Source organism: Chiloscyllium plagiosum, chromosome 22 (genome assembly GCF_004010195.1).
Source record: "Chiloscyllium plagiosum isolate BGI_BamShark_2017 chromosome 22, ASM401019v2, whole genome shotgun sequence".
Classification (NCBI taxonomy): domain Eukaryota; kingdom Metazoa; phylum Chordata; class Chondrichthyes; order Orectolobiformes; family Hemiscylliidae; genus Chiloscyllium; species Chiloscyllium plagiosum.
This window is the reverse complement of record NC_057731.1, coordinates 50,875,219-50,902,376: the sequence shown is the minus strand read 5'-3', so window position 1 is coordinate 50,902,376 and position 27,158 is coordinate 50,875,219. Positions and strand designations below refer to the sequence as shown.

Genomic DNA, 27,158 nt, shown 5'->3' with positions numbered 1-27,158 from the left:
TCCAGGTAGCTGTGGGAGTCGGTAGGTTTGTAAAAAATGTCAGTGTCAAGTCGGTCATCATTAATGGAGATGGAGAGGTCCAGGAAGGGGAGGGAGGTGTCAGAGATGGTTCCAGGTAAATTTAAGGTCAGGGTGGAATGTGTTGGTGAAGTTGATAAATTGCTCAACCTCCTCGGGAGCACGAGGTGGCGCCAATGCAGTCATCAATGTAGCGGAGGAAGAGGTGGGGAGTGGTGCCGGTGTAATTACGGAAGATGGACTGTTCTATGTAGCCAACAAAGAGACAGGCATAGCTGGGGCCCATACGTGTGCCCATGGCTACCCCTTTGGTCTGGAGGAAGTGGGAAGATTCGAAGGAGAAATTGTTAAGAGTGAGGACCAGTGCGGCCAAACAAATGAGAGTGTCGGTGGAAGGATACTGTTGTGTACATCGGGAGAAGAAAAAACGGAGGGCTTGGAGGCCCTGGTCATGGCGGATGGAGGTGTAGAGGGATTGGATATCCATGGTGAATATGAGGTGTTGTGGGTCGGGGAAACGGAAGTCTTGGAGGAGGTGGAGGGCGTGGGTGGTGTCTCGAACATATGTGGGGAGTTCCTGGACTAGGGGGGATAGGACAGTGTTGAGGTAGGTAGAGGTGAGTTCAATGGAGCAGGAGCATGCTGAGACAATGGGTCGGCCAGGGTGGTCAGGCTTGTGGATCTTGGGAAGGAGGTAGAACCGATCAGTGCGGGGTTCCCGGACTATGAGGTTGGAAGCTGTGGGTGGGAGATCTCCTGAGGTGATGAGGTTTTGTATGGTCTGGGAGATGATGGTTTGGTGATGGGGGGTGGGGTCATGGTCGAGGGGGCGGTAGGATGAGGTGTCCTCGAGTTGGCGTTTGGCTTCAGTCGTGCAGAAGTCAGTGCGCCAGACTACCACTGCCCCCCTTTATCTGCTGGCTTGATGGTGAGGTTGGGATCGGAGCAGAGGGATTGGAGGGCTGCGCGTTGTGAGGGTGAGAGGTTGGAGTGGGGGAGGGAGATGGACAGGTTGAGGCGGTTAATGTCCCGGCGGCAGTTGGAAATGAAGAGGTCGAGGGCGGGTAGTAGGCCAGTGCGGGGTGTCCAGGTGGCTGCAGTGTGTTGGAGGTGGGCGAATGGGTCCTCGGAAGGTGGGCGGGAGTCCTGATTGTGAAAGTAAGCTCGGAGGCGGAGGCGAGCGGAAGAAGGTTCGATGTCACGGCGTGTATTAAATTCATTGATGCGTGGACGAAGGGGGATGAAGGTGAGTCCTTTGCTGAGGACTGATCATTCGTCCTCAGTGAGGGGAAGGTCTGGAGGGATGGTGAAAACTCGGCAGGGCTGGGAGCTGGGAGTGGGGGCGGAACCTGTAACTGGAGTGGGTGTGATGGTGGGGGGAATAGGGGTGGAGTCATGAGCAGGGGTGGAGATTTTTCTGCCTTATGCAGTCCAGATAGAGTTTTCTTACTTGATCAAGAGCACAATAAAACTCCTTAAAACTCTAATAGGACTGGACAGGGTAAACATAGGAAGGATGTTCTTGATTAACAGGGAGTCCAGAACCAGGGATTACAGTCTAAGGATACAGGGTACGCCATTTCGGACCCATAGAGTGGTGAGCCCGGGGAGCGCTCTCATGGAGGAAATGGTTGAGGCCAAATACTGAATGATTTTAAGAAGGAGTTGGATATAGTTTTTAGGGCTAAAGGGATCAAAGGGTGTGGGGAGAAACCAGGAAGAAGGTAATAAGTTTGATGATCATCCTTGATCATATTGAATGGCAGAGCAGCTCAAAGGGCTGAATGGCCTCCTCCTGCTCCTAATTTCTATGCGTCCCATGTTTTTTGATGAGCTCCTGCCCACCCTCCATGGCCTAATACATAACACAAATCCCTGCTCTTGATTTTTCTATCCCTGTGACTTTAATGAATCTTACTGAATAATCAGTCTAGGAGTTTAAATGATGACAGTAAGGTTCATGATGACCTGGAAGTGCTCCTTCTTTGCTTCTATCTTTCCCAGACTGGACTTTGTACCGCTCATTTAACGTTTTATCTCTTTGCCCAAACACTATGCACAGTGTTCTGAAATGGTTGCTTGTCAGACAGACCTCAAATTGGGATGGCCCCTACAGATTGTGTTTCTCAAAGGTCTCTGTATTTGTGAAGAGTGACTAGTCTTTATTCTCTTACTACCTGACATGTCTCTGTTGAGTCTCTTACTAGCTCTGAGGTTGAAGCTTTCAGCTCAGAGTGCTGCTGCCCCTGCCACAATTGCTGCAGGCTGCTTCTCTGCTCAATCTCTCCAAGCTGATGACTGTCTGAGCAACTGAAAACAATAATGGCCATCAAATGGGAACCCCATTTTCTTCTGCTCTTTCTCATCGTTGATGCTTTGAGGTGGCTAAGCAATGATCCCACCTTGGATCACCATGTTGTATATTAGTGGAGCTAGTTACTGGCAGCCTTTGGTTGGGGTGATGTATTTCCATCATATATGGGCTGTTTGCTTAGCAGCAGATAAAGGGTAAGTGACTTGTGAGTCTTAACAAGAAGCTGAACCTGCTGTAACAAAGATCTATTGCTTTTTGGTACAAGTTACACCGACTGATTAGGGATGAAAACTAAGACTATTGGGAGTGAGAGACGACATCTCTGACCTCAAGTTCTACAACTAGACTCCTTGACTTTCTTCCAAGACTGTACACCATCATCAGATTGGAGAGAGCCTCATAGGATCTCCCACACTCATCCTTTCAGAGCCTTACACAACAGAACTTGGGTGAAGGAAGACACAGCTACAACATCTCCTCAAACAAGGAGAAAGGTTCTCAGAAGAAAATGTGTTTACTACTTTATGAACACTATTGCTTCCAGATAGTCAGCGGTTGAGCAGAAAGCAGTGAGCAGTGAGCAGCAGTCGTGTGTGTGTGTGTTTGGGGGGGTGAGGAGGGTGGAGGGGGTATGTGGTCAGTGAGACAGAAACAGTATTCCAGATTGAAGCTTTTGTCTCAGAGCTACTGAGAGATAAAAGAGATGACGATGCAGATTAGGCCAGTCAGAGGAATGGACAGACTGGAAGGTATCATTCACATAGTGGTTATAAAGACAACAAAGAATTTGAGTGGATTCTTGAAGATATTCAGTTTGTTGGACCAGACCCAGGACAAGTGTCAGTCAGTGAGGGGACGGCTGATGAAATACTATGATGTAGTGCATGGTCGATGTTTACGGAAAGTAATGGCTAGGACGCTTTCACGGAGAAAAGTGGAATTTACAAACTTGGATTCGACAAACGAAGGATTAAATATCTGTCATCAAATTTCCTGAGGCAATCACAGAGGTAAAAATTGTGATGGAGATAAATCTGGTCAGAAACGCAGGCTGGAGTCAAACAGAGGGCCAGGACTGGGAATAGCCTGGTCTGCAACTTACTTTCCTCAAAGCACCTTAGAAGGCTCGATGTCATCATTTCTCTGACAAAACACCTGTGAAGTACCCATGTGTTAAAGGTGCTACATAAATGCAAGCTGTTGTCATTCACAAAAATGACTGGCAAGTGTTTAGAGTCCACCAATGTTTTTGCACTGTCAGTGGGTAAGAGACTATTGCCATCATTTATTAGAAAAAGAGATTAACGTGCTACGGTGCAGAGAAAATCCAAGTAATATTTGGCACTCACTGCTGGACAGCTGTGAATGTACTTATCCAATTTATTTACCAGCAGTGGAAGAATTTGATTTTTTTTATTAGTTGTGTGTGTTGTGCAAAGTGTTGAGTCTTGAAATGGCACAGAAGACCATATGGTGACAATTTAGGAATAATTCCAGTCAGTGTTATTTACTCAGGTCCAAGCGAAAGCTTTTCTACAAGTCTATCAGTTGCTAAGGGACATGACAGACTTTGAAAACTTTGTTAACCACTTCATATAATCATTTGGCGATGCTGAAGAACTCAACACACCACTGACAGTGATCCTCTGGCTCATTTCTCACTCTGATGCCTTATCAATTAGAGACAAATTTAAAAATTGTTCAAATTTAAACAAAACATGGCAGTAACTATCAGTCATCACCTGACTAATGCATTCTCCTTTACAAACTGAAGTCCACGTACTACCCAGTTGGAACACATTTCTCATGCAGTTTAAAAGCATTGCTTTCTGTTTATATCTGAAGGGGGCGGCATAGTGGCTCAGTGGTTAGCACTGCTGTCTCACAGCACCAGGGACCCAGATTTGTTCCAGCCTTGGGCAACTGTCTGTGTGGAGGTTGCATATTCTCATTGTGTCTGCGTGGGTTTCCTCTGGGTGCTCCGGTTTCCTCCCACAATCCAAAGATGTGCAGGTCAGGTGAATTGGCCATGCTAAATTGCCCGTAGTGTTAGTGCATTAGTCAGAGGGAAATGGGTCTGGGTGGGTTTCTCTTTGGAGGGTCGGTGTGGACTTGTTGGGCCAAAGGGCCTGTTTCCACACTAATCTTAAAAAAGCCCTTCAAATTGTCCCGACTGATTGCAAGAAAGCTTTGAGAAAATGGGTCTTTTTCAGCTTAACTATTTCACTTGTACACTCAGCACAGAGAAGCTCTGTTTGGAAGCCAAGACTACAATCGGGCATTCACAGTCCAGCTAAGTTAGGGCTAAAAGGTTCGGGTTTGATTCAGGTTTAAAGAGTTGATGGATGCTGACATCTCTGAGGCCACCTTCAGAGGTTTGAAAGGACCCAAAAACAATTGATACGACTCTATCACAGGATCTGTGTGATAAAACATTAACTGTGGATTCAATTTAGAGACTCCAGCACAAAACCTGGGATTGTCAAACAAAGGGAGATTGGGTTGCAGATTCATGAAGGTTGATATGCAGGTAGACAGGGTGGTGAAGAAGGCTTCTGGCATGCTTGGTTTTATTGATCAGTGTATTGAGTAAAGGAGTTGGGATGTCATGTTGTGGCTGTACAGGACATTGGTGAGGCCACTTTTGGAATACTGAGTTCAATTTGGTCTCTCTGGTATAGGAAGAATGCTGCTAATCTTGAAAGGGTTCAGTTGGAGAGTTTGAGCTATAGGGAAAAGCTAAATAGGCTGGCGCTATCTTCCGTGGACCGTTGGAGGCTGAGGGGTTGATAAAGGTTTATACACTCATGAGGGGCATGGATAGGGTAAGTAGCCAAGATCTTTTGACCAGGGTAGGGGAGTCCAAAGCTAAGAGGGCATAGGTTTAAGGTGAGAGGGGAAAGATTTGAAACAGACCTGAAGGAGCAACTTTTTCACGCAGAGGGTGGTGCGTGTAGGGAATGACCTGCCGTGGAAGTGGTGGAGGCTGGTACAGTTACAGAATTTAAGAGGAATCTGGATGGGTATATGAATAGGAAGGGTTTGGAGGGATGTGGGCCATCTCTATGGCTCTGTGAATGTCCATCTCTATGGCTCTGTGACACTGCTGTGCCGTATGGAGAGTGCTGCACTGCCAGAGGTGCTGCATTTTGGGTGAGATGTCAAACTGAAGCCTCAAGTGCACCTCAAGCTTTCTGAGGTGCACTTCACAGATCCGACCTTCTCAAAAAAAGACAAGCTTGAGTTCCCGCTGGTATCCTGGCATAATATTTATCCCTGAACTGAAGTGAAGAGAAACAAATTATGTGGCAATTATCACATTGCTGTTTGCTTTTGTATTTCCTACATTTGAACAATGACTGCGCTTGAAAAGTACTTCAATGTTTGTCAAGTACTTTGTGACATCCTGAAGTCATTAGCAATTTAGAAAGCTAGAACTACAAGCACGTCTTCATTTTAACAGGGACTGTACAGTAGAGCAGTTTGAAAAAAACAACTGTTACACTCAGAATGGTCAACATATTTCCAAGTACTTCTGTACCCCTTGTTATGCTTCCTCCCCATCCTGGGGAAGTGAACACTGCACTCTGCAGATTGTTAGGGGTGAGGGGTAAGGGGCGAGTAAAGTGATTGCGATTTGGATTCCGAATGTTCATCACCTAGATGATCTGTGAGTGTACCTAGCAGCGTCTCAGTCAGGTGCCCTAACTAGAGATGGAGTGTAGAGACAGTGAGCTTTGGCCAACGTTTAGCCTTCAATCAATACCATCGACTGCTCATTGTTATTCATGGGAGCTGCTTATGTGTCATTTCGCTGCTGCATTTCGTACATTACATCAACGACTGCACTTCACTGCCTGTGAGTGGTTTGGTATGGATCGTAGTCAGGAGTCACATGACACCAGGTTATGGTCCAATGGGTTGATTTCAGATCACAAGCTTTTGGAGCGTTGCTCCTTCGTCAGTTAAAGTCACTTCACCTGATGAAAGAGCAGCGCTCTGAAAGCTTGTGATTTCAAACAAACCTGTTGGACTATAACCTGGCGTCATGTGACTTCTGACTTTGCCCACCCCATTCCAATTCCGGCACTTCCACATCATGTTCAATATCTCATGTTTTGATCTCTAACCCATCTCCATGAAGTAATTTCAACCAAAGGGCTGCCTGCCAAGGTTTCCATGTTAATGTCCCAGAGTTGGAGAAAAGATGAAACGTTGTCTACGCATACCATTACTCTGCCACAGAAGCAGGAAATTCAGCATCTTCTCATTGGAGCGAAGAATGCCTGAGAGGGATCTAAACTCATCAAAGATCAGAAGGTCAAAGATGGCACGATTAATTCTGCTGATTGGTTTCCTCCTTAAGTGTAAAGTGTGACAGAAACCAAATTTTCCAGTCCCCACAAAGGATTGCTAAGGGAAAGTGCAGGGAGGAGGGTAGGGATGGTATGGTGGTAATGTCACTGACTTAGTAATCCATATGACCCAGAGATTTTCTGAGGGAATTGGCTCAAATCCTAACCAGTGAAATTTGAATTCAATAAAAGCCTGGAATTAGAAGCTCGTTTAAGAGCAGGCAATTAGTGTAGGCCTAGCCAGTGAGGCCCTAGCTAACAAATTAAATTTATTGGTCAGAGAAATTAGATGTTTCATTTTCTTTTTATTCCCACATGGGAAGTGAACAACATGCCCATCCCATGCCAATTCAGAGGGCATTTGAGAGACAACCACAGTGCTGTGGGCCTGGAGTTATGTGTAGGCCAGCCCGGGTTGGTATGGCAGATTTCCCTCCCTAAAGGACATGAATGAACCCGATAAATTTTGTTCAATCAATAGTGGTTGTCATGGTCATCATTACAAATACTAACTTTATTGTCTAGATTTAATAAAAGGATATAGTGATAGATCAGGGTTGGGGGCAGAGTGAAGTTATCACTGAAGTAAATGGGGTCTCCAGCAGAGAAAAAGGCCCTTTGGCCCATCACATTCACACTGGTCAAAATCAACCAATAGAATGGGAACTATTCAAATCCCATTTTACAGCACTTGTGTAAGATCGCTGGTTGAAGAGTCTGCACTACTCAATGGACTGAACAGAGATAGTGTAACCTCTGTGAACATTGTTGTGTGAGTGCCATGTGAATACTGGACAAGGACAGGGTTTAAAAGCATGATCAATGAGTTCCAAATGGGTGAGACCATATATTACCCACAACAAACAGTTCGTTTCAACATGTGGGCCTTTCCACCCTCAACATCCCACAATAATGTGGTTACCAGAATTAAAGGCAATGACTGATTATTAATGTGTTACCCCCCTGTTGATGTGTAGGCTATATCTAAGCACAGAGACTCCTCAAAGGCCTTTAGGAATTATCTTTGAACATTATCAAATGACAGATTTCCTCCCATCTTAGTTCAGGCATGTTAGTTTGTGTTTGCTGTGATTCTATGGGAGAACTGAGACAAGGCATGCCTTTCTTCTTCCAGTTTGGATAATGCAAGTCAGCTATTTACTGTTGAGGGTATCACAGTGAACCAGACCATGTCCTCAACTAATGCTTACACATCTTATAACAGACTGAAGCATGTTTGGAGCATTGGAACAGGAGTAGGCCATCTGTCCCTTGCGCCTGTTCTGGCAATCAATCACTTTGTCATAACTCCATATACCTGCCTTCGGTCCATTTCCCTTAATATCTTTGTTTAACAAAAAATCTCAGACTTAAAACCAACAACGATTCTAATATCCACTGTCATTTGTGAAAGGGAGTTCCAAACCTCTCCCACCCTTTCTATATAGAAGTGCTTCCTAAAATCTCTCCTGCACAGTCTGCCCAGTTCTCAGACTATGCCCCCTCATTCTAGAATCCCCAACTAGTCGAAATAGTTTATCTTTATCGACCATCTTTTCCTTTCAATATCTTGAAGACCTTGCCCAGATTACCCCTACATTCTCGGGAAGACAGGCCTAATTCATATAATTTCTCCTTTCCTGAAATCCAGGTATCACTCTTGCATCATTCCTGATGAAGGGCTTCTGCCCGAAACATCAATTCTCCTGCTCCTCGGATACTGCCTGATCTGCTGTGCTTTTCCAGCACCACACTCTCGACTCTGGTCTCCAGCATTTGCAGTCCTCACTTTCTCCTATCATTCTTGTAAACCTGTGTCATACTCCCTCCAAGGGCAATCTATCCTTCCTAAGGTGTGGTGCCTAGATCTGTGCAAAGCACTCTGAGTGGGGTCTAATGTAGAACTGCAGGATAAATTCTGCATCCTTGTATTGCAGTCCGTTAGATATAAATGAATAGGGATGGCAGTCAATTAAGGTTCCGACAATATTTTTTATCTATTCGTGGGACATATGCATCACTGGCTAGGCCAATATTTGTTGCCCATCCCTCAGGGCCCTTGCAAAAGTGACAGTGAGCTGTCATCCTCAACCATTGCAATTGTGCCACCACCTGTACCCTCCGACTATCTTGAGGGCAAGACTGGCAGCCAGGATGAGAGCTGGTGAACTGCTTAATCTCAAGCTCCATTAGCTGCCTCCAGGATTTGGAGGGGGTAAGGATGGCAAGGGGTGGCGGGCGGGGGGGGGGGGGGGGGGGAGCGGTTGCGAATGGAAGGATCAACAATAACTTGCATTCAGAAATGCCTTTCAAATTGGACAACATCCTGAGGCGCTTCATCTCTGCAAATGGGGGAACTGGACCACACTAGGGAACATTAGGAGAGGCAAACATTTGATTCAAAAAGGGAAGGTTACAAAAGCAACTTAAAGGAGGAAGAAGGAAGATGGCAAGAGGGAATTCCTGAATTTGGGCACCAAACAGCTGAAGTTGTGGGATGATGAATACAGAACGGGATTGAGGGGTTGGGATGGTGACGTATGGGGGTGATACTAAATAGCCCATGGTTAGAAATCTAAGAGATCTCTTGTGGGGTAGATTACAGAGATGGGCAAGGCCAGGGGAGGATTTGAATATCAAAATGAGAATCTTAAATCTGAGGCATTGCCAGATAGAAAGATGGTGAAGAAAATCAGAGGTGTGCAGTATCATAAAGCTCGGATTAATTGTGTGGATAGATTCCCTGCTGATCTTCAGTTAAAGGAAAGATGGTCACCCAGGTGGAATTCCCTGAACATCCTTCTGACATTAGTTTACAGTTACACATTAGCAGAAAGTGCTTTGAAATATTTCGCAATGCACAAAAAGTTTTAGTTGAAGTCTGCAAGTCAACTTTACAGAAGCTGCATTTATGAAGATTCATTATCGAGAAATCCTTTACAGAATTGGATTTTGGAATTATCCCACCCTGAGAATAACTATTTATAATGAACACATTGTGCCTAAACAATGGCAATTAGGAAATAGGAATTGATGACATATAACTCTACCACTTCAACTTGACCCCTTTTTAAATCCCCTGTCCCTCTTCATAAACAGACACACAAAGACAGGCATGACAAGGATATTACAGAAGAAAAAAAAACAGGGGAACACTGTTCAATAGCACCAGTCTAGTCCATACAATGTGATGAATTGCTTTCTTTCTCTCCTATTCAATTCCTTTTTAACTCTGCTGTTTGCTGGAACACAAGTTTTTTCGCACACTAATGCTCTCTTTCATTCACAGATTGAGGATCTGTCCTTTCGCTGTCTCTGAAGGCATTTTATTCCTTCTTCCTTCCTCAGCACACAGTGTCCTTGCTGCAACGTTACAATGGGAGTTCCTCACCACAGCTTGAGTTGCAGCATTGAAAGGCAGAGTGCCCTGTAAGTGGGTCGGAAATGCGCCAGGAGGATTCACAGATGCTGGCATATGTCAATGTCTGGACCTGGTGGCACGAGGCCAGTGCCCATGGAGATGCTGGGTTTGCACATGGGGGTCCATCAGCACCAACAGTGAGGTGAATTTAGCAGGAACCCAGGCTGGCATCCATGCCAAGTTTTCAGTGTCTTTGGTAAAACAAGAAGCTGTATATTGATGAGGTGCGTCATGGTGTAAATGAGGTTTTCTTTATGCTATAACCCCCTCAGCTAACGACTGACCACTGCCTAGCGAGAAACTGGCCTCTCCACTTGGGAAAAGCATGAAAGATGCAGCAAGATGCTCCGCAGCATCGAGACGGGTTTTGCTGGATTTCTTTGTCAAACGGTCAGTTAGACTCGAAACGTCAGCTCTTTTCTCTCCTTACAGATGCTGCCAGACCTGCTGAAATTTTCCAGCATTTTCTCTTTTGGTTTCAGATTTCAGCATCCGCAGTAATTTGCTTTTCTTCGCTGGACTTCTTGTCTGATTCCACCACAAATCTCGCCACAACTTCGAGGGAAAAGCAGGAGGACAGTGACCTCAGGGTTCACATGCATGGTTCTCTGACAATGGCCAGGCAAGTTGAAGAGTTGTTAAGAAGGCTTATAGAATCCATGGAGATATTGAGGACTGCAGATGCTGAAGAGTCAGAGCCAGGTGCTGGAAAAGGCACAGCGGGTCAGGCAACATCCAAGGAGCAGGAGCAGGAAGGCTTCCTGATGAAGGGCTTATGTCTGAAACGTCGATTCTCCTGCTCCTCGGATGCTGCTTGACCCCTTGTCTCTAAAATCCCTCATTCCTGGTATTATTCTGGTAAATCTCCTTTGAATTTTCTCCAGGGCTTTAACATCCTTCCTTAAATAAGTTGCCCAAAATAAGATGCTCCCTGTTCGGCTGTGCTTTTCCAGCACCCCACTCTCAACTCTGATCTCCAGGCTGCATCTGCAGTCCTCACTTTCTCCTATTGGTTTTCAGATACAAGGAAAGATTGGAGAAATTTGGCTTGTTCTCCTTGGAACAGAGGAGATTAAGAGGCGATCTCACTGAAGTGTTCAAAATTATGAACAATTTTGACAGGGTAAAGAGCAATATTGTGTTTCCACTGGTTGGTACGGCAGTAACTTCGGGTCACAATTTCAAGACTGTCAGCAAGAGAGCGAGGAGTGAGATCAGGAGAAACGTCTTTACTCAGAGGGTTGTTGGGATTTGGACTGCGCTGCCAGGGAGAGTGGCAGAGGTGGATTCCATAGGAGGTTGCAAATGAGAATTGGATATGTATCAGAAAGGGATGAATGTTAAGGGCTACTGAAATAGAGAGTCATGAAGTCACAGGAAACAGACCCGACAGTCCAACTTGTCCATGCTGAAGAGATTTTGGTACAAAGAGGCACGAGGAGTGAGTGTGTGTGTGTGTGTTTTGTGTGTGTGTGTTTTGTGTGTGTGTGTGTGTGTGCGCGCACGTGAGTGTGTGTGACTGAGAGAGACTGAGAGAGAGAGAGAGACAGACTTTGTTCCATTGAGGTTCTGCAGACAGTTTGTAAGTTTATAGCTAATGTCAATGGATTTAGACACAAAACTCTCAATACTTGAAGTTAAGTGAATGCAGCTGTTAGAAAGACAACATTATTCTTTGTTATTTATCATGGATAACAATCTGCCGAATTATTTAAACTCAACTTCATTCACAGTTGGAACTGAGATTTGTTTAAGCCTCTCAAGATGATGTGAAATAATTTGTCCTGATGTATTGCTTCCTAAAACAAATATCCAAAGCTACAGAGGACTCAGTCTGGTCAGAAACCAGGTCAAATGGCCTGGCCGTTCGCATTGGAGGGAAAGGAGGTGTCTCAGCGTCTGATCAGCTTCAGATACTCGGAGCCAGAGGAGGTCAGCAACAGAGTTAGTGGATCAGGTGATGGTCTGTCAGCACAAACCAGGTGACCAAAAGCCTAGCTCAGAGAGTGACCACTGTACTACCACAGGGAGATGTTAAAGTGAAGGAGAACATACATTTTAAGGGAAGCTACATCGATGAGGGAGAACTGTACAGCTCATGATGAGAAGTGTAGAAGGTTATGCAGGTCCCTTACTTGCGGAAGGATGTATTTGAATTGGAGGCAGTTCAGAGAAGGTTCACTAGATTAACTCCAGGGATGAGGCGTTTGTCTTATGAGGAGACAGTCTAGGCCTTTACTCACTCGGGTTTAGAAGGAGATCTAATTGATGTATACAGGATGCTAAAGGGGATTGACATTGTCGATGTAGAGAGGATGTTTCCTCTTGTGGGACAACCTAGAACAAGAGGTCATAGTTTTAGGAAAAATGGTGGCGGATTGAAAGCTGAGATGAAGAGGAATTATTTCTCTCAAGCAACTGTGAATCTGTGGAATTCACTCGCCCAGGATAAACTGAAGGAGGAGACAGACAGATCTTTAATTAGTAACAGATTAAAGGGCTAAGAGCAGACAGGAAAATGGAGTTGAGGCTGAGATGGATTCCAACATGTCAGATGTGGATTCACCTTCAAACAAACACCTCCTAATTTCTCCACTTCATATCTAATGTTGTTGTAATTAGCCTTCCCCCATTTTAACACTTTTACCCAAGAATCACTCTTGTCTTTATCCATAAATAAATTGAAATTTACAGCATTATGGTCACTGCTCCCAAAATGCTCCCCCACTGAAACTTCGATCACCTGGCCAGGCTCATTCCCCAATACAAGGTTTAGCATGGCCATTCCCTAGTTGAACTATCTATATGCTGTTTCAAGAAACCCTCCTTGATGCACCTAACAAATTCTGCCCCATTTAAGCCCCTGGCCCTAAGGGAGTTCCAGTCAATACTGGGGCAGTTAAAGTCACCCACTACAACAACCCTGTTATTTTTAAACTTTCAATGATCTACACACATTCCTGTTCCTCTATCTCCCATAACTATTGAGAGGCTACAGGACAAGTTGTTCTGCTATAACGTGCTGTTCATTAACGCTAATTCACTGTAACGCAATTGACAAATTCAGGACACTGTTTCTAAAGCACAAACTTTTAAAATGTGTTGGCTGTAACACAATTACATTGCCAACACTTTAAGCGCTGTTTCTAAAGCGCAATTTTTCTAGAATGCAGGGTTGCACAAGGACGCAGCCATTGTGTTATAGAACTCCCTGTGTAACCTTATCGTAGTGATTGTATCTTTCTAATTCCTAAGTTCTACCCAGATGGCCTTACTGGATGAACCCTTCACAATGTCATCTCTTAGTGCAGCTATGACATTCTCCTTAATCACCAACACACCTTCCTCAACACTTTTACATCCCTCTCTGTCTCATCTGAAACATCTACATCCTGGAACTTTGAGCTGCTCCTCCTGCGTTCACTTCATCAAGTTCCTGTAATGGCTACAACATTGTAGTTCCAATAGCAAGAATAAGGAAGCTCATTCCTCCACTTCTGCCCAGCCCTTCATTGCATTGTTCTGCTTCTGTCTTGCTGGGTTTTTTTTACAGTCTCCCTTTATACAAAGCAAAACCTATCCAAAGCTTTCAGTTTGGACTCAACAAGGCCCCACGAGTAGCTTCCGAGACACATGAACAGATAATCTGCTTTCAGGATGTTGATTGAGGGGTAAATGTTGAGATGGGGAGAGTTAAAAAGTGGCCAGCAGGAATTCACAACCACCTGAGAGGGTAGACAGGGCTCTGAAGTACCACACTGACAGGTCTGTGGGCTGGAATGTCCAAAGGGAATGCTCTACAATCTCCATTGTGGAAGATCCACAGAAACTCAGGAAAAAGACAGGAAATCGGGAACATCACTGCCCTCAAAAGAAACATAATGACACGGCTGGAGAATGTGACCAGCTAGGTAGCTCCTTTGGAGCCAAGATGTACATGATGGGTTCGATGGCCTCCTGTGCTGTAAAATGCTCATATTTTCTTTCCTGATGGTTTAAAGTTCATGCAATATAAGCTCAGCAGTGGGCACTGGTGTCATGGGGGATAGGACCACTTCACTCCCGTCAGATGCTTCAACACACAAAGTGCTGTCTGTTCACTGGGAATGGAGTAAAATAAGAACATTTGTGAGCTAGTTTGGATCACGCACATTCCTGTTGTTAATTCTTCTCATACAAATAGTAGATCTCACATGGCTTTGCTGAATTTGAATGGCATGCGATTTTATCAGGGTTGAGTAGCGCACTATGTGTTTTCTACTGGACATATTGTAAATAAACACAACTCAAGGGTTGATTCGAGTTCAGTGGCTGTTGGTAAAAAGGATTTGCGAATTGTAGGTACTTTTAAATTCTAATTGCAAATTTGACTTGGCAACTGTCATGAACTGTTGTTAACCTCAGACAGAAGAAATTAATTTTTTAAAATATATTTATCTTCTATAGTGTGAAGTATTCACAATTTTACATATACCTTTCTGCTTCTCTCTTGATCTTTCCATGCATCACTCCCTCACTCATCAGAGGGGGCTTGGAGTCCACATCCTTTAAGCTATTAGATTTCTATAGAATAGGAATGGACACTCTCCTCATATCCCCATCCATCACCATTTTACCAACCACCACCACATTCCAGCCTGATGAGGGCCTAGTGATATTCAGGCCTTTATGTCGACATGTCTGTCTTGTCTCACTCACACACACACACTCACACATCCTTTCTATGATTCCCTCATCCTGTCTTCCCCACAACCTAACTCTCTCCTTGTCTGTCTCTGTCAGTAAGGTTCATAAGTTGAGGGCCTGGTGAGATTTTGTTGTATTTGACAGCAGACAAGGGCAACACAGAAACATAGAAAATAGGAACAGGGGTAGGCTATTCGGCCCTTCAAGCCTGTTTATGGCTGATCCAATTCAGTCCCTTGTTGGAGACAGTGAGGACTGCAGATGCTGGAAGCTAGAGTCAATAGCTGTGAAGCTGGAAAAGCACAGCAGGTCAGACAGCATCCAAGAAGCAGGAAAGTCAGCATTTCGAGCCAAATCAGTCTGACCTGCTGTGTTTTTCCAGCTTCACATTAATGGATTTAATCCCTTGTTTCGGCTTTATCCCCCCATACCCTTTGATTCCTTCAACTCTATCTAACTCCTTCTTGAAAACATTTAATGTTCTGGCTTCAACAGATCTTCTGCCCATTTTACGGACGTGTGGTGGGAAAGCCAAATGGGAAAGTGTTTCAAAGTTAACAGATTTAGGAGTTGAGGCGATTGGTTTATGAGGAGAAACTGAGTAGACTGGGATTATTTTCATTGGAATTTAGAAGAATGAGGAGGGATCTTAAAGAAACATATAAAATTATGAAGGGAACAGATAAAATAGAAGTAGAGAGGATGTTTCCACTGGCGGGTGAAGCTAGGACAAGAGGGTATTGCCTCAAGATTAGGGGGAGCAGATTTAGGACTGAATTGAGAAGGAACTTCTCCATCCAGAGGGTTGTGAATCTGTGGAATTCCCTGTCCAGGGAAGTGGTTGAGACTTCCTCAGTAAATGTGTTTAAAGCTAAGATAGATAAATTTTTGAACAGTAAAGGAATGAAGGGATACGGTAAGAGGGCGGGTAAGTGGAGCTGAGACCACAAAGAGATCAGCCATGATCCTATTGAATGGCAGAGCAGGCTTGAAGGGCTGAATGGCCTACTCCTGCTCCTAGTTCTTATGTTCTTAGATTAAACTTTGCATCTCCCATTGGAACACCGCACCCGGGGTCTGCTCTGAAGTTCAGACTGGCCTCTTCAAAGGGTTTTGGATCTGTGGGAGGAAATTATCTGGTGAGCGTGGAAAACATACTTTTAATCAATCTGTCAGGTTCTGAGCAGCGTGGTCCTGCTGGGTTTTTGGCAGCGAAAAGCACAAAGACCCCTGAGGCTCTAACTCACTCTCCAAACTCACCGACCAGATCCAGCTCTCCTTAACGCAGCTGCCTCACAGTCTGGCACAAAACTTCAACAAAAAAAATAACACTTTCTGAGGTAGATATCTTCTCTCAATTCTTTCTCCTGAACTGCACAGTTTTGTCTGCTGGCTCGGATTCTTGCGATTCCGTCTCTTTCTGGGCATGAAGCTCTAACTGGAGACAGAGTCCAAGGACGTTGAGGTTTGGTCAACATTTCACCTTCAGTCAATACCATTGACCTGCTCATTGTTATTCATAGGAGCTGCTTAGGTGTAATGTCACTGCTGCATTTCTTAGATAACAACAATGATTGTACTTCACTGGCTGTGAGTGATTTGGTATGCATCGTAGTCAGAAGGCACTCGACACCAGGTTATAGCCCAACAGGTTTATTTAAAATCCCAAGCTTTCAAAGCGCTGCTCCTTCATCAGTTAAAGTCACTTCACCTGATGAAGGAGCAGCGCTCCGAAAGCTTGGGATTCTAAATAAAGCTGTTGGGCTATAACCTGGTGTCATGTGACTTCTGACCTTGTCCACCCCAATCCAACACCAGCACTTCCACATCGTGGTGTTGATCATGTCATTGTGGGTCTTCCTATTCAATCGAGGTCTACATGGAAAATGCAGGTCGAAGAGCTGCAGCAAAATGAGTTGCCCTTTTGGTTTGGCAGCTGCTGCATTTGTGCAAAGTTAAAAATCACACAACACCAGATTATAGTCCAACAAGTTTACTTGGAAGCGCTAGCTTTCGGAGCGCTGCTCCTTCATCAGGTGGTTGTGGAGTAAGATCGTAAGACACAGAATTTATAGCAAATGTTTATAGTGTGATGTAACTGAAATTATATATTGAAAAAGACCTAGATTGTTTGTTAAGTCTCTCATCTTTCACTTAACTGTAAACTTTTGCTATAAATTCTGTGTCTTACAATCTCATTCTCCACAACCACCTGATGAAGGAGCAGCGCTCCGAAAGCTAGTGCTTCCAAATAAACCTGTTGGACTATAACTTGGTGTTGTGTGATTTTTAACTTTGTCCCCCCCAGTCCAACACCGGCGTCTCCAAATCATGGCTGCATTTCTGAAGCATTAAATTATAGAACGTGAGTATATTTTAAATGTGGAGGAACATTTACTCACTTAACTCTTGTGACAGAGCGACAGAAACCGTTGGAGAGAGAAAAACATTGCCCTTGTGTGCTCCCCCCACTAGGACACAATTCCCAGAGTCAGGCAATGGAAGCTGTGGAGAAATTATCTGGACAAGCACTAAAAGAGGTTTTCCCAGAACCTTCGGTCTGGTCTGCTCGTGTGATGCTGCGCTTCTGCTCAGCGTTTGTTGTTGTCAGTGTTTCCTGGCAAGGAGCTGAAGAATGGCTTTTGTCTGGCCTGAGCCAAGAGGAAACAATTAAACTTGTTAAATCCCAACCGCACCAACCCCCTCACCCACAGCCCGTTCCCCTCCCTTCGAGAATAAGAGGCCAAATCTCTGTTTTCTTGGAAACAGTCAGCCATCTGAAATTATATCTTCCCACGAACATCACAGCTTCAAAATGTCGTTTAATGGTGCAGTTTCTGGTCTGGCCTCCAGGGGGACTTCATAGAGTAGAACTGTAGAATTGCATTCCATTGGATGGAGGTAGCTGCTCCATTAATACATTTTGTACGTTCAGTACACCAAAGACCTGTGTTTTCACTTAAAAACAAAGTCCTTCTCTCTCACACAATGCGTGCATGTGCCAATTCCTAATACCTAACCTACAGGGGAACCTCTGTATTGACATATTAGCATCCATAGACTGGTCCACCCCCACTCATTCTCTGTCCCATATCTTCCCAGTCAGATATTCAGTCACCTACACTAGTTCCTGAATTTCTCAGTTAGGGTAACAGCTCACTGCAATTAAATACACTACCTGAGTTATTTAAATTGTAACCGAACGTCTGAGATTGCAAAAGCCATTTGGCCTATCATTGCCCTTTTAATGAAATCGGGATCTACAGTTCGCTCAGCGGTCAGATGTTTCCAACTCTATTGGAAAGATGTTGTGAAACTTGAAAAGATTCAGAAAAGATTTACAAGGATATTGCCAGGGTTAGAGGGTTTGAGTTATAGGGAGAGGCTGAATAGGCTGGGGCTGTTTTCCCTGGAGTTTCGGAGGCTGAAGAGTGACCTTATAGAGGTTTATAAAATCATGACGGGCATGGATAGGATAAATAGACAAGGTCTTTTTCCCCTGGGGTGGGGAAGTCAAGAACTAGAGGGCGTAGGTTTAGGGTGAGAGGGGAAAGACATTAAAGGGAGCTAAGGGGCAACTTTTCCACGCAGAGGGTGGTACATGTATGGAATGAACTGTCAGAGGAAGTGGTGGAGACTGGTACAATTACAACATTTAAAAGGCATCCGGATGGGTATATGAATAGGAAGCGTTTAGAGGGATATGGGCCAAGTGCTGACAAATGGGGCTAGATTAATTTAGGATAACTGGTCAGTATGGACGAGTTGGACCGAAGGATCTGTATCCGTGCTGTACATCTCTATGACTCTTTGCAAAGTATCTTGTAATGTTTTCTATCCTAAATTACCTTGAAAGCCCTTATCGAAATGTAAGTTGCTTGCTGGACAAGTACCAAGATATGTAGGAATGGCTTAATTCTCTCATCAACATGGTTCAAAGCCTGGCCTGTAAAATAATAAGTTTGTACCTACTTTGCTTGCAAGCCCTGAACTCCGTACGGTTGGAACAGGTACTGGTGAACTGTCTTGTCCCTCAGCGTTCCAGCCAGCTTTATTTTCTTTCTTGATCTGTGGAGGTTGATGATGTAAATGGTAATGGATCCCCGCAGGTAATTGTGACTGAAAACCAGTGAGACAGTAGAATTAGTCTTTGCAAAATGCGTCCTCTTTAAGTGACTCAAGTTGCACAGTAGCTACATTTAGTTACCACGGAAAACAAAGTGTCATTGATACGAGATCACGGATCTCCTGCTATGAATCCCTAGCTCCTCCCCAATAACAGCATGTAATGAATTTCCTGAAAAACTTAAGGAGTTTTTATTTTTGTCTTCACTTTCGTAGTTGGAAAATTATCAGTGGCATTCATATCGCTCAGTACACCCCAATATCAATCACCACTTTGTCTTTGTGTGCACTTGCTCTGGTTCAGCTTGAAATAATGTTTCTTTTTTCCAGTCATTTGTTCACAAGACATGGGTACCACTGACAAATCCAGAATTTGTCATTCAAAACCCCAATTGCCCTTGAACTGGCTTGCAAGGGTCATTCTAGATAGTAGTCAACCACATTGCTGTGGGTCTGGAGCCAAATGTAGACCAGAGTGGGTAAGGATCGCAGTTTCCTTCCCTAAAGGGCATTCGTGAACCAAATGGGTTTTTCAACAATGGATTCATAGTCATCACTGGATTCTTAATTCCAGATATTTATTGAAATCAAATTCCACCATCTACTGTAGAGGGATTTGAACCCAGGACCCCAGAACATTACTTGGGTCTCTGGATGAGCCGTCGAGTGCTCATACCACTAGCCCATCATCTCCCCTTGATGATAGTTGTCTGAGATGTGATAATGAGACTAGCTTTATCAACGGACGTAAATCTCTCTTGTTTCATTGGTGGGACTTTGAACCTGTTTCCCCCCAGTCTAAGATCTGGATGACTAGTCCAGCAGCATTATCATGACACCATTACCTTCTCCCCTCTTCGATGTTATTTTATATCACGTGTAGCCCAATAAGACCCACTTTCCATTATCACTTTAAATCCTGCCATTCAGGGGAGTAATCATATCAGCTAGGATTTTACATTTAGTGATAAAGACACCACTCTCTGTTCACCCTCAGGGACACTTGTCTTTCCCAACATGTGCTTGAATCCAGGGATCTCCAGACAGGCATCCCGAGAGCTGGATGATTATTTGGATATAAGTATTTGGATAGTGGGTGGCACAGTGGTTAGAACTGCTGCCTCACAGCACCAGGGGTCCCGGTTTGATTCCAGACTCAGGCGTATGTCTGTGTGGAGTTAGCACATTCTCCCCGTGTCTGTGTGGGTTTCCTCTGGGTGCTCCCGTTTCCTCCCACAGTCCAAAGATGTGCAGGTTAGGTGAACTGGCTATGCTAAATGACCCATAGTGCTCAGGGATGTGTAGGTTAAGTGCATTAGTCAGGGGTAAACATAGGAAAATAGAGTAGGGGAATGGGTCTGTGTGGGTTACTCTTCGGAGGGTCAGGGTGGACTTGTTAGGCCAAATGGCCTGTTTCCACACTGTAGGGATTCTATAAACAGTGTGTAAGGATATGGAGAAAAGGTAGGAAATTGACACCAGGTAACGATGCTTGTTTGAAGAGCCAGCGCAGGATTGATGGTCCAAATGGTCTTTTGCTGTGTTGTAACAACTCTGTGATTCTGTAAAGGTGATGGCATTAGGCATAACAGCCAACTACATGGAAGTATTCTCACAGACAGCAAAGCAGGAACTCAGTTGTGCTGAAACATTTTATTTTTAATTTGCAATTTCAAACAGCAAAAAAAATTACAAACTGATTATTTGAGAAAAAAAATGAAAATTTTTTAAACTTCTTTAATTCAGGGAGAAATTTGATATTCCACAGATATAAAATCAATTTCTTGGGGACAGTGGGAAACTTTAGTAGCAATTATGAAGTTAGTATGTCAGTTCAAACTAAGTTAAACCTCACCCAGTAAGATACATGTTTTTCTGAAGAAGGGTCACAGGATCTGGAACATTAACTCTCTCCACAAATGCTGCCAGATCTGTTGAGTTTCTCCAGCAATTTCTGTATTTTTTTCATAATTTTTTGCAATGGTGTAAGAATGGAAGTAAGCATCAGTTTGTAGATTTCAGTCTCAAAAGTGCACCTTTTGGAATATCTTAATACCATTATTCAGCAGTGTTGGGATTTCTGTGTAGATCAGTGCACTTATCTTGTCCAGATGCTGCTGTCAGTTTTGGAGAAATATTGACAGTGAAAGCTGGTAGAATTGCTGTCAGTACCATCTCAAATCTCAAGCTGTTTGGAGAGAGTCAGGGGAATTCTGAGATTTTGGTTGAGTAAGGAAAAGGAAGAATATAATGCATTTTTGTGGGGACTATGTCTTTGTCCATGAAAAAAATGAATGCTGAATTGTGCACCTGACGGTCCCTTGCTACTTTGGAAAAATACAACTGGGATTGGTAACGTAGCGTTAAGGATTATAGCTGTGAAACCAAGTCCAACCACTTGGTGGTGTCTATCCCATGTGCAGTAATCTTATTCCATTCCCTGATACTTTGAAACAAATTTGGAATTTTTATGATCAAAAATCAAAGTATAAAGAGCAGAGCAAGCGATTATTTGAAATAAAGACAAAGGTCATTGATTGACATGGAACATTAGCTCTGTTTTTCTCCCAATAAACCATAGATATGATACAACATAGAAGGCGGCCATTTGGCCCATCCTGTCCCTACTGACCCAAAGATACCCAGATATCCTTTCCAATCTCACCTTCCTGCAGATGATCATAAGTCCTGTAGCTGCCAGCGCTTAAGGTGCATTTTAAGAGAGTTTCGGGTCTCTGCACTCACCACCAACTCAGGCAGTGAATTCCAGACACCCACCACCCTTTGCGTGAAAATACCTTTCCGCATGTCCCCTCTAATCCTTCTGCCAATTTGCTTGAACCTATGGTCTCTGACTTTTGAACTCTCTGCCGAGAGAAACAGGTTCCTCCTGTTTACTTTATCCCTGGCCCACACAATTTTGTAAACCTCAATCATCTCATTCCTCAGCTTTCTCTGTTGCAAGGAAAACAACACAATCCTCTCCAATCTCTCCTCGTAACTACAGCTGTCCAGCCCTGACAACATTCTAGTAAACCTTCTCTATGCTCTCTCCAGTCCTTCTTGTAAAGTGGTAACCAGACCTGTACACAATACACCAGTTGTGGCCTCACCAGTGTCTTATACAGTTTCATCATTATATCCCTACTTTTGTATTCTATAAGTCTGCCAGTAAAGGAAAGTATTCCATACACCTTCTTTACAACTGTATCCACCTGCACTGCTACCTTTAAGAACCTTTGCACTTGTGCACCAAGAACTCTCACTACATAGAGTCATAGAGATATACAGCATGGAAACAGACCCTTTAGTCCAACTCGTCCATGCCAAGCAGATATCCCAACCCAATCTAGTCCCACCTGCCAGCACCCGGCCCAGATCCCTCTAAACCCTTCCTATTCATATACCACCCCTCAGTCTCTGACGCTCCAGGGAAAACAGCTCCAGCCTGTTCAGCCTCTCCCTGTAGCTCAGATCCTCCTGCCCTGGCAACATCCTCGTAAATCTTTTCTGAACCCTTTCAAGTTTCACAACATCTTCCCGATAGGAAGGTGACCCGGATTGCATGCAATATTCCAACAGTGGCCTAACCAATGTCCTGTACAGCCGCAACATGACCTCCCAACTCCTGTACTCAACACTCTGACCAATAAAAGAGAGCATACCAAATGCCTTCTTCTCCTCCTCTCAGTATATTCCTGTTTATTGTGCTTTCCTTTTCAATGTTTGGCCTCGTTAAATACATTACCTCACACATAACAGAGCTGAACCCCATCTGCTACCTTCGTGCCCACTCCACCAACCCGTCTATATCATATTGGAGCTTACAACTTCTACACGATCCACCACACCGCTAATTTTTGAGTCACCTTCAAATTTCCCAATTGGGTCCCCCACATTCAAGTTCAAATTGTTAATGTATAAAACAAACAGCAGGGGTTCCAACTCCAATCCCTGCAAAACACCAACACCACCTGTAAGAGCTTTCATTTGCAAGGACAACTATCAACGATTCCCCTTTGTGTCCTGTTACTGGATCCAATTCGACACATTACCCTGTATGCCATGAACTCTTGATTTTTTGACTAGTCTGTGGGACTTTGTCAAATGCCTTACTAAAATCTACACAGACAACCATCACTGTATGACCCTTGTTGATCCTCCATGTCACTTTCTCAAAGTGTTCAATCAAATTTGTAAGGCATGACCTTTCCTTAACAAAACCATGCTGACTATCTCTGAGTAGTCCAATAACTTTCTAAGTAAAAGTTTATCTGATCTCTCAGGATTGATTCTAACAATTTGCCCACCACTGAAGAAAAACTAATTGGTCCATAATTTGCTTTGTACCCTTTTAAACAACCGAACTACATTTCCATTCCTCCAGGCCTCTGGCACCTCACCTGCATATAGTGAAGATTGAAAAATATAGCTCAGAGCATCTGCTATTTACTCCCTGACCTCCTTCAACATCCTGGGGATCAATCTATCCAGCCCTGGCAACTTATCCACTTTCAAGGATTCCAACTTCTTTCAAACTTCCTCTCTCATTATGATTATTCTGTTCAATATTTCACACTGCTCCTCTTTGATTATTATATCCACAGCATTCCTTTCCTTTGTGAATACAGAGGTGAAAAATTCAATTAAAATTCTTCCCATATCCTCTGCGTCTTCACACAAGTTCTCTTTATCATTTCCGATAGGTTTCACTTTACCCTTAACTATCTTCCAGCTCTTTATATACTGGTAAAACATCATTGGATTTCCCTTTATCTTGCTTGATAATATATTTTTCATGCCCTCTCTTTGATTTTAAATGAGCCCTGTACTTTTTATGCTTCTCTTAAGTTTTTTGTGACAATCATAAACTTTTTTTTTCTGTTTATTTTCTAGACAACCATGGGGATCTAGATTTGGGTCTAGAAATCCACTGCATGCTTCCAGTAGTACTTTTGAGAGAATTATTTTATTAGTACAAGTCCCTTGATCTTCAACTAGAGGTCTGTAAATTTGCAAGTATACATACAGACACACATTTACAATCGAGATACACATATACACTTTGTGAGTTGCTACCAAGTCTACTTTGATGTAGTTCTCAGGTTGCAGTAGCATTGTGGCAATGTTAGTACCACCAAACACATGCTCAGGAGATATGAGTTAAAAGCTGGTCTTGTAGGTGATGGAAGTTGAGTTTGATTAAAAGTTTGGAGTTCATAGAATCATAGAGCTGTACAGAACGGAAACATACCCTTCAGTCCAACTCATCCACGCCAATCAGATATCCTAAATTAATCTAGTCCCATTTGCCAGCATTTGGCCCATATCCCTCTAAGCAAAAGTGAGTACTGCAGATGCTGGAGATCAGAGTCTAGATTAGAGCAGTGCTGGAAAAGCACAGCAGGTCAGGTAGCATCTGAGGAGCAGGAAAACCGATGTTTCGGGCAAAAGTCCTTCATCAGGAATGAAGGGCTTTTGCCCAAAACGTCGATTTGCCTGCTCCTTGGATGCTGCCTGACCTGCTGTGCTTTTCCAGCACCACTCTAATCTTGACCCATATCCCTCTAAACCCTTCCTATTCATGTACCCATCCAGATACCTTTTAAATTATACCAGCCTCCACCACTTCCTCTGGCAGCTTATTCCTTACATGCACCATCCTCTGTGTGAAAGAGTTGTCTCATAGGTCCCTTTTAAATATTTCCCCTCTCACCCTAAACCTATGCCCTCTAGTTTTAGACTCCCCGACCCCAGGGAAAAGAGCTTGGCTAATTATCCTATGTATGCCCCTCATGATTTTGTAAACCTCTATAAGGTCACCCCTCGGCCTCCTACTCTCCAGGGAAAACAGCCCCAACCTGTTCAGCCTCTCCCTATACCGCAAACCCTCCAACTCTGGCAACATCTTTGTAAATCTTTTCTGAACCCTTTCAAGTTTCACAACATAAAGCTCAAATTAAAGCTAGTTTAATGACATCCATTATTTAAAGTATCTATTTGCTCACTAATATCCTTTAGGGAATAAAATCCGGCCTTTGTTTTACCTAGTTTGTAGTTTACGTGATGTGACTCCAGACCCACAGCTATATGGTTGACTATTAACTGTCCTCTAGATCAGTTTAAGGTAACTAGGGATGAGCAATACATAAAGCCAGTGAGGCCCATATCGCATGAACTAATTTACCAAAAAAGTTCTTGTTCTTTGATTTAAAGAAGAGTAGGCACAGTGCAGCTCAATTCACTGATGCATTTGTTACACTATAACATATGCTTCATTTTATTATAGCATACACCTCGAAAAGGCATTGTCCCTTTAAGACAGCTAGCGAACATCACTGTCCTATAAAGCCTCTCCATTCCTATTCTGTGCACAGTCAGTCAGTTGGATATGCAATCAGTCTGTTAGTCAGCTAGTCAAACTATGTTTTTAATATAATAGAAATCTAAGTAAACATACAACGCAGATTGTGTATGTAATTTTGAGATATCTTATGAGTACACAGTCAGTTGTTAATAAACTTGAAGATACCTGTCTCAATAACAGCCTGACTACCTGTGGCTTATATCAACTAGGAGAAAGTGAGGACTGCAGGTACTGGAGATCAGAGTTGAGATGGTGGTCCTAGAAAAGCACAGCAGGTCAGGGAGCATCTGAAGAGCAGGAGAATTGACGTTTCGGGCATAAGCCCTTCATCAAGAATCTAATAAAGGAGTTATGCCTGAAATGTCAAATCTCCTGCTCCTTAGATGCTAAATGATTGATGTGCTTTTCCAGCACCACACTCTCAACACTCTGTGGCTTATGTTACATGGGCTAGAGTCATAGAGTCATAGAGTCATAGAGATGTACAGCATGGAAACAGACCCTTCAGTCCAACCCGTTCACGCTGACCAGATATCCCAACCCAATCTTGTCCCACCTGCCAGCACCCGGCCCATATCTCTCCAAACCCTTCCTATTCATATACCCATCCCAATGTCTCTTAAATGTTGCAATTGTACCAGCCTCTGGCAGCTCATTCCATACACGTAACACCCGTTGTGTGAAAAAGTTGCCCCTTAGGTCTCTTTTATATCTTTCCCCTCTCACCCTAAAATTATGCCCTCTAGTTCTGGACTCCCCGACCACAGGGAAAAGACTTTGCCTATCTACCCTATCCATGCCCCTCATAATTTTGTAAACCTCTGTAAGGTCACCCCTCAGCCTCTGATGCTCCAGGAAAAAGAGCCCCAGCCTATTCAGCCTCTCCCTATAGCTCAAATCCTCCAACCCTGGCAACATCCTTATCAATCTTTTCTGAACCCCTTCAAGTTTCACAATATTTAGCATACAGAAAAGCACAATTATGCTGCAAAAGAACTTAATTGTCTGTAAAAAAATCTTTGGGGAAATCCTGAAGTTGTGGCTCGAAAAATGTGAATCTTTAAATCACTCTATTATCTCCTCTTCTCTTTAATATTAACACACACCTGAAACTCTGTCTGTCTGTCTCTCTTTCTCTCTCTCTCTCTCTCTCCATTGATGCCTCCACAGATGCTGCCAGAGCTGCTGAGTTACTCCTGCATTTTCTGCTTTTATTTCTGACCTCCCACAGTATTTTTCTTTAGGTTTTAATTGTTAGCCCGATAGTTTCATGATCACTGACAACAGCTTTTAAGTTCCAAATATTGTTGAATTCATTTAATTTCTCAAACAGCAATTGTGAATGTTTAACTCAAGTTTCATAGATAACAACCTATAACAGAATAGTGACGGTAATGTAGCCCAGACATGTGTCTCTGATTTAGTTTCATTCTGGGAAAGCATAGAACTGACTCTAGTGATGGGGGTCAGTGAGGGTGGTCTGTGGAACACAACTGCAAGGCTATTGATGGGACTGAGTGTTGAGTCTTTAGTTTGAAAATAGGAATTATGAAACCACTTTTTGCCTCTCTTTGGGATAGTCAGCGGGGGTAGCACATTTGATTACAATCAAAAGCTTGTTTTGAAGTGGGTTTTACCGGGTTCTTGGCTGAGCTGGTCAGAAATCATTTGGAGGAATCATTTCAGCATTTTGTATACATCTACAAATCTAAGTTTGGTCTGAATTCTCCCTTTTCATTTGTGCCTAACAATACAGATGATCTGAATGCACCTTAGAGTGATCCTTTGTAAGCAAGGTTTGGAAATGTTGCAGGGTTCAAGAGTTAAATCATCTTCATAATTCCTTGCATCTAAAATCCGAGATTCAAGTTG

The 27,158-nt window shown here is 43.6% G+C and overlaps 1 protein-coding gene across 1 annotated transcript in view; it reads right to left on the bottom strand.

Moving 5' to 3' along the window:
- The window catches only part of hpse2 (heparanase 2), a 297,298-nt gene that overhangs the window by 8,256 nt on the left and 261,884 nt on the right, over positions 1-27,158 (bottom strand). Inside the window, exon 11 of the mRNA XM_043713037.1 lies at positions 18,767-18,913. Within this exon, the coding sequence (XP_043568972.1) occupies positions 18,767-18,913 (147 nt within the window). The remainder of the gene's footprint in view (positions 1-18,766; positions 18,914-27,158) is intronic.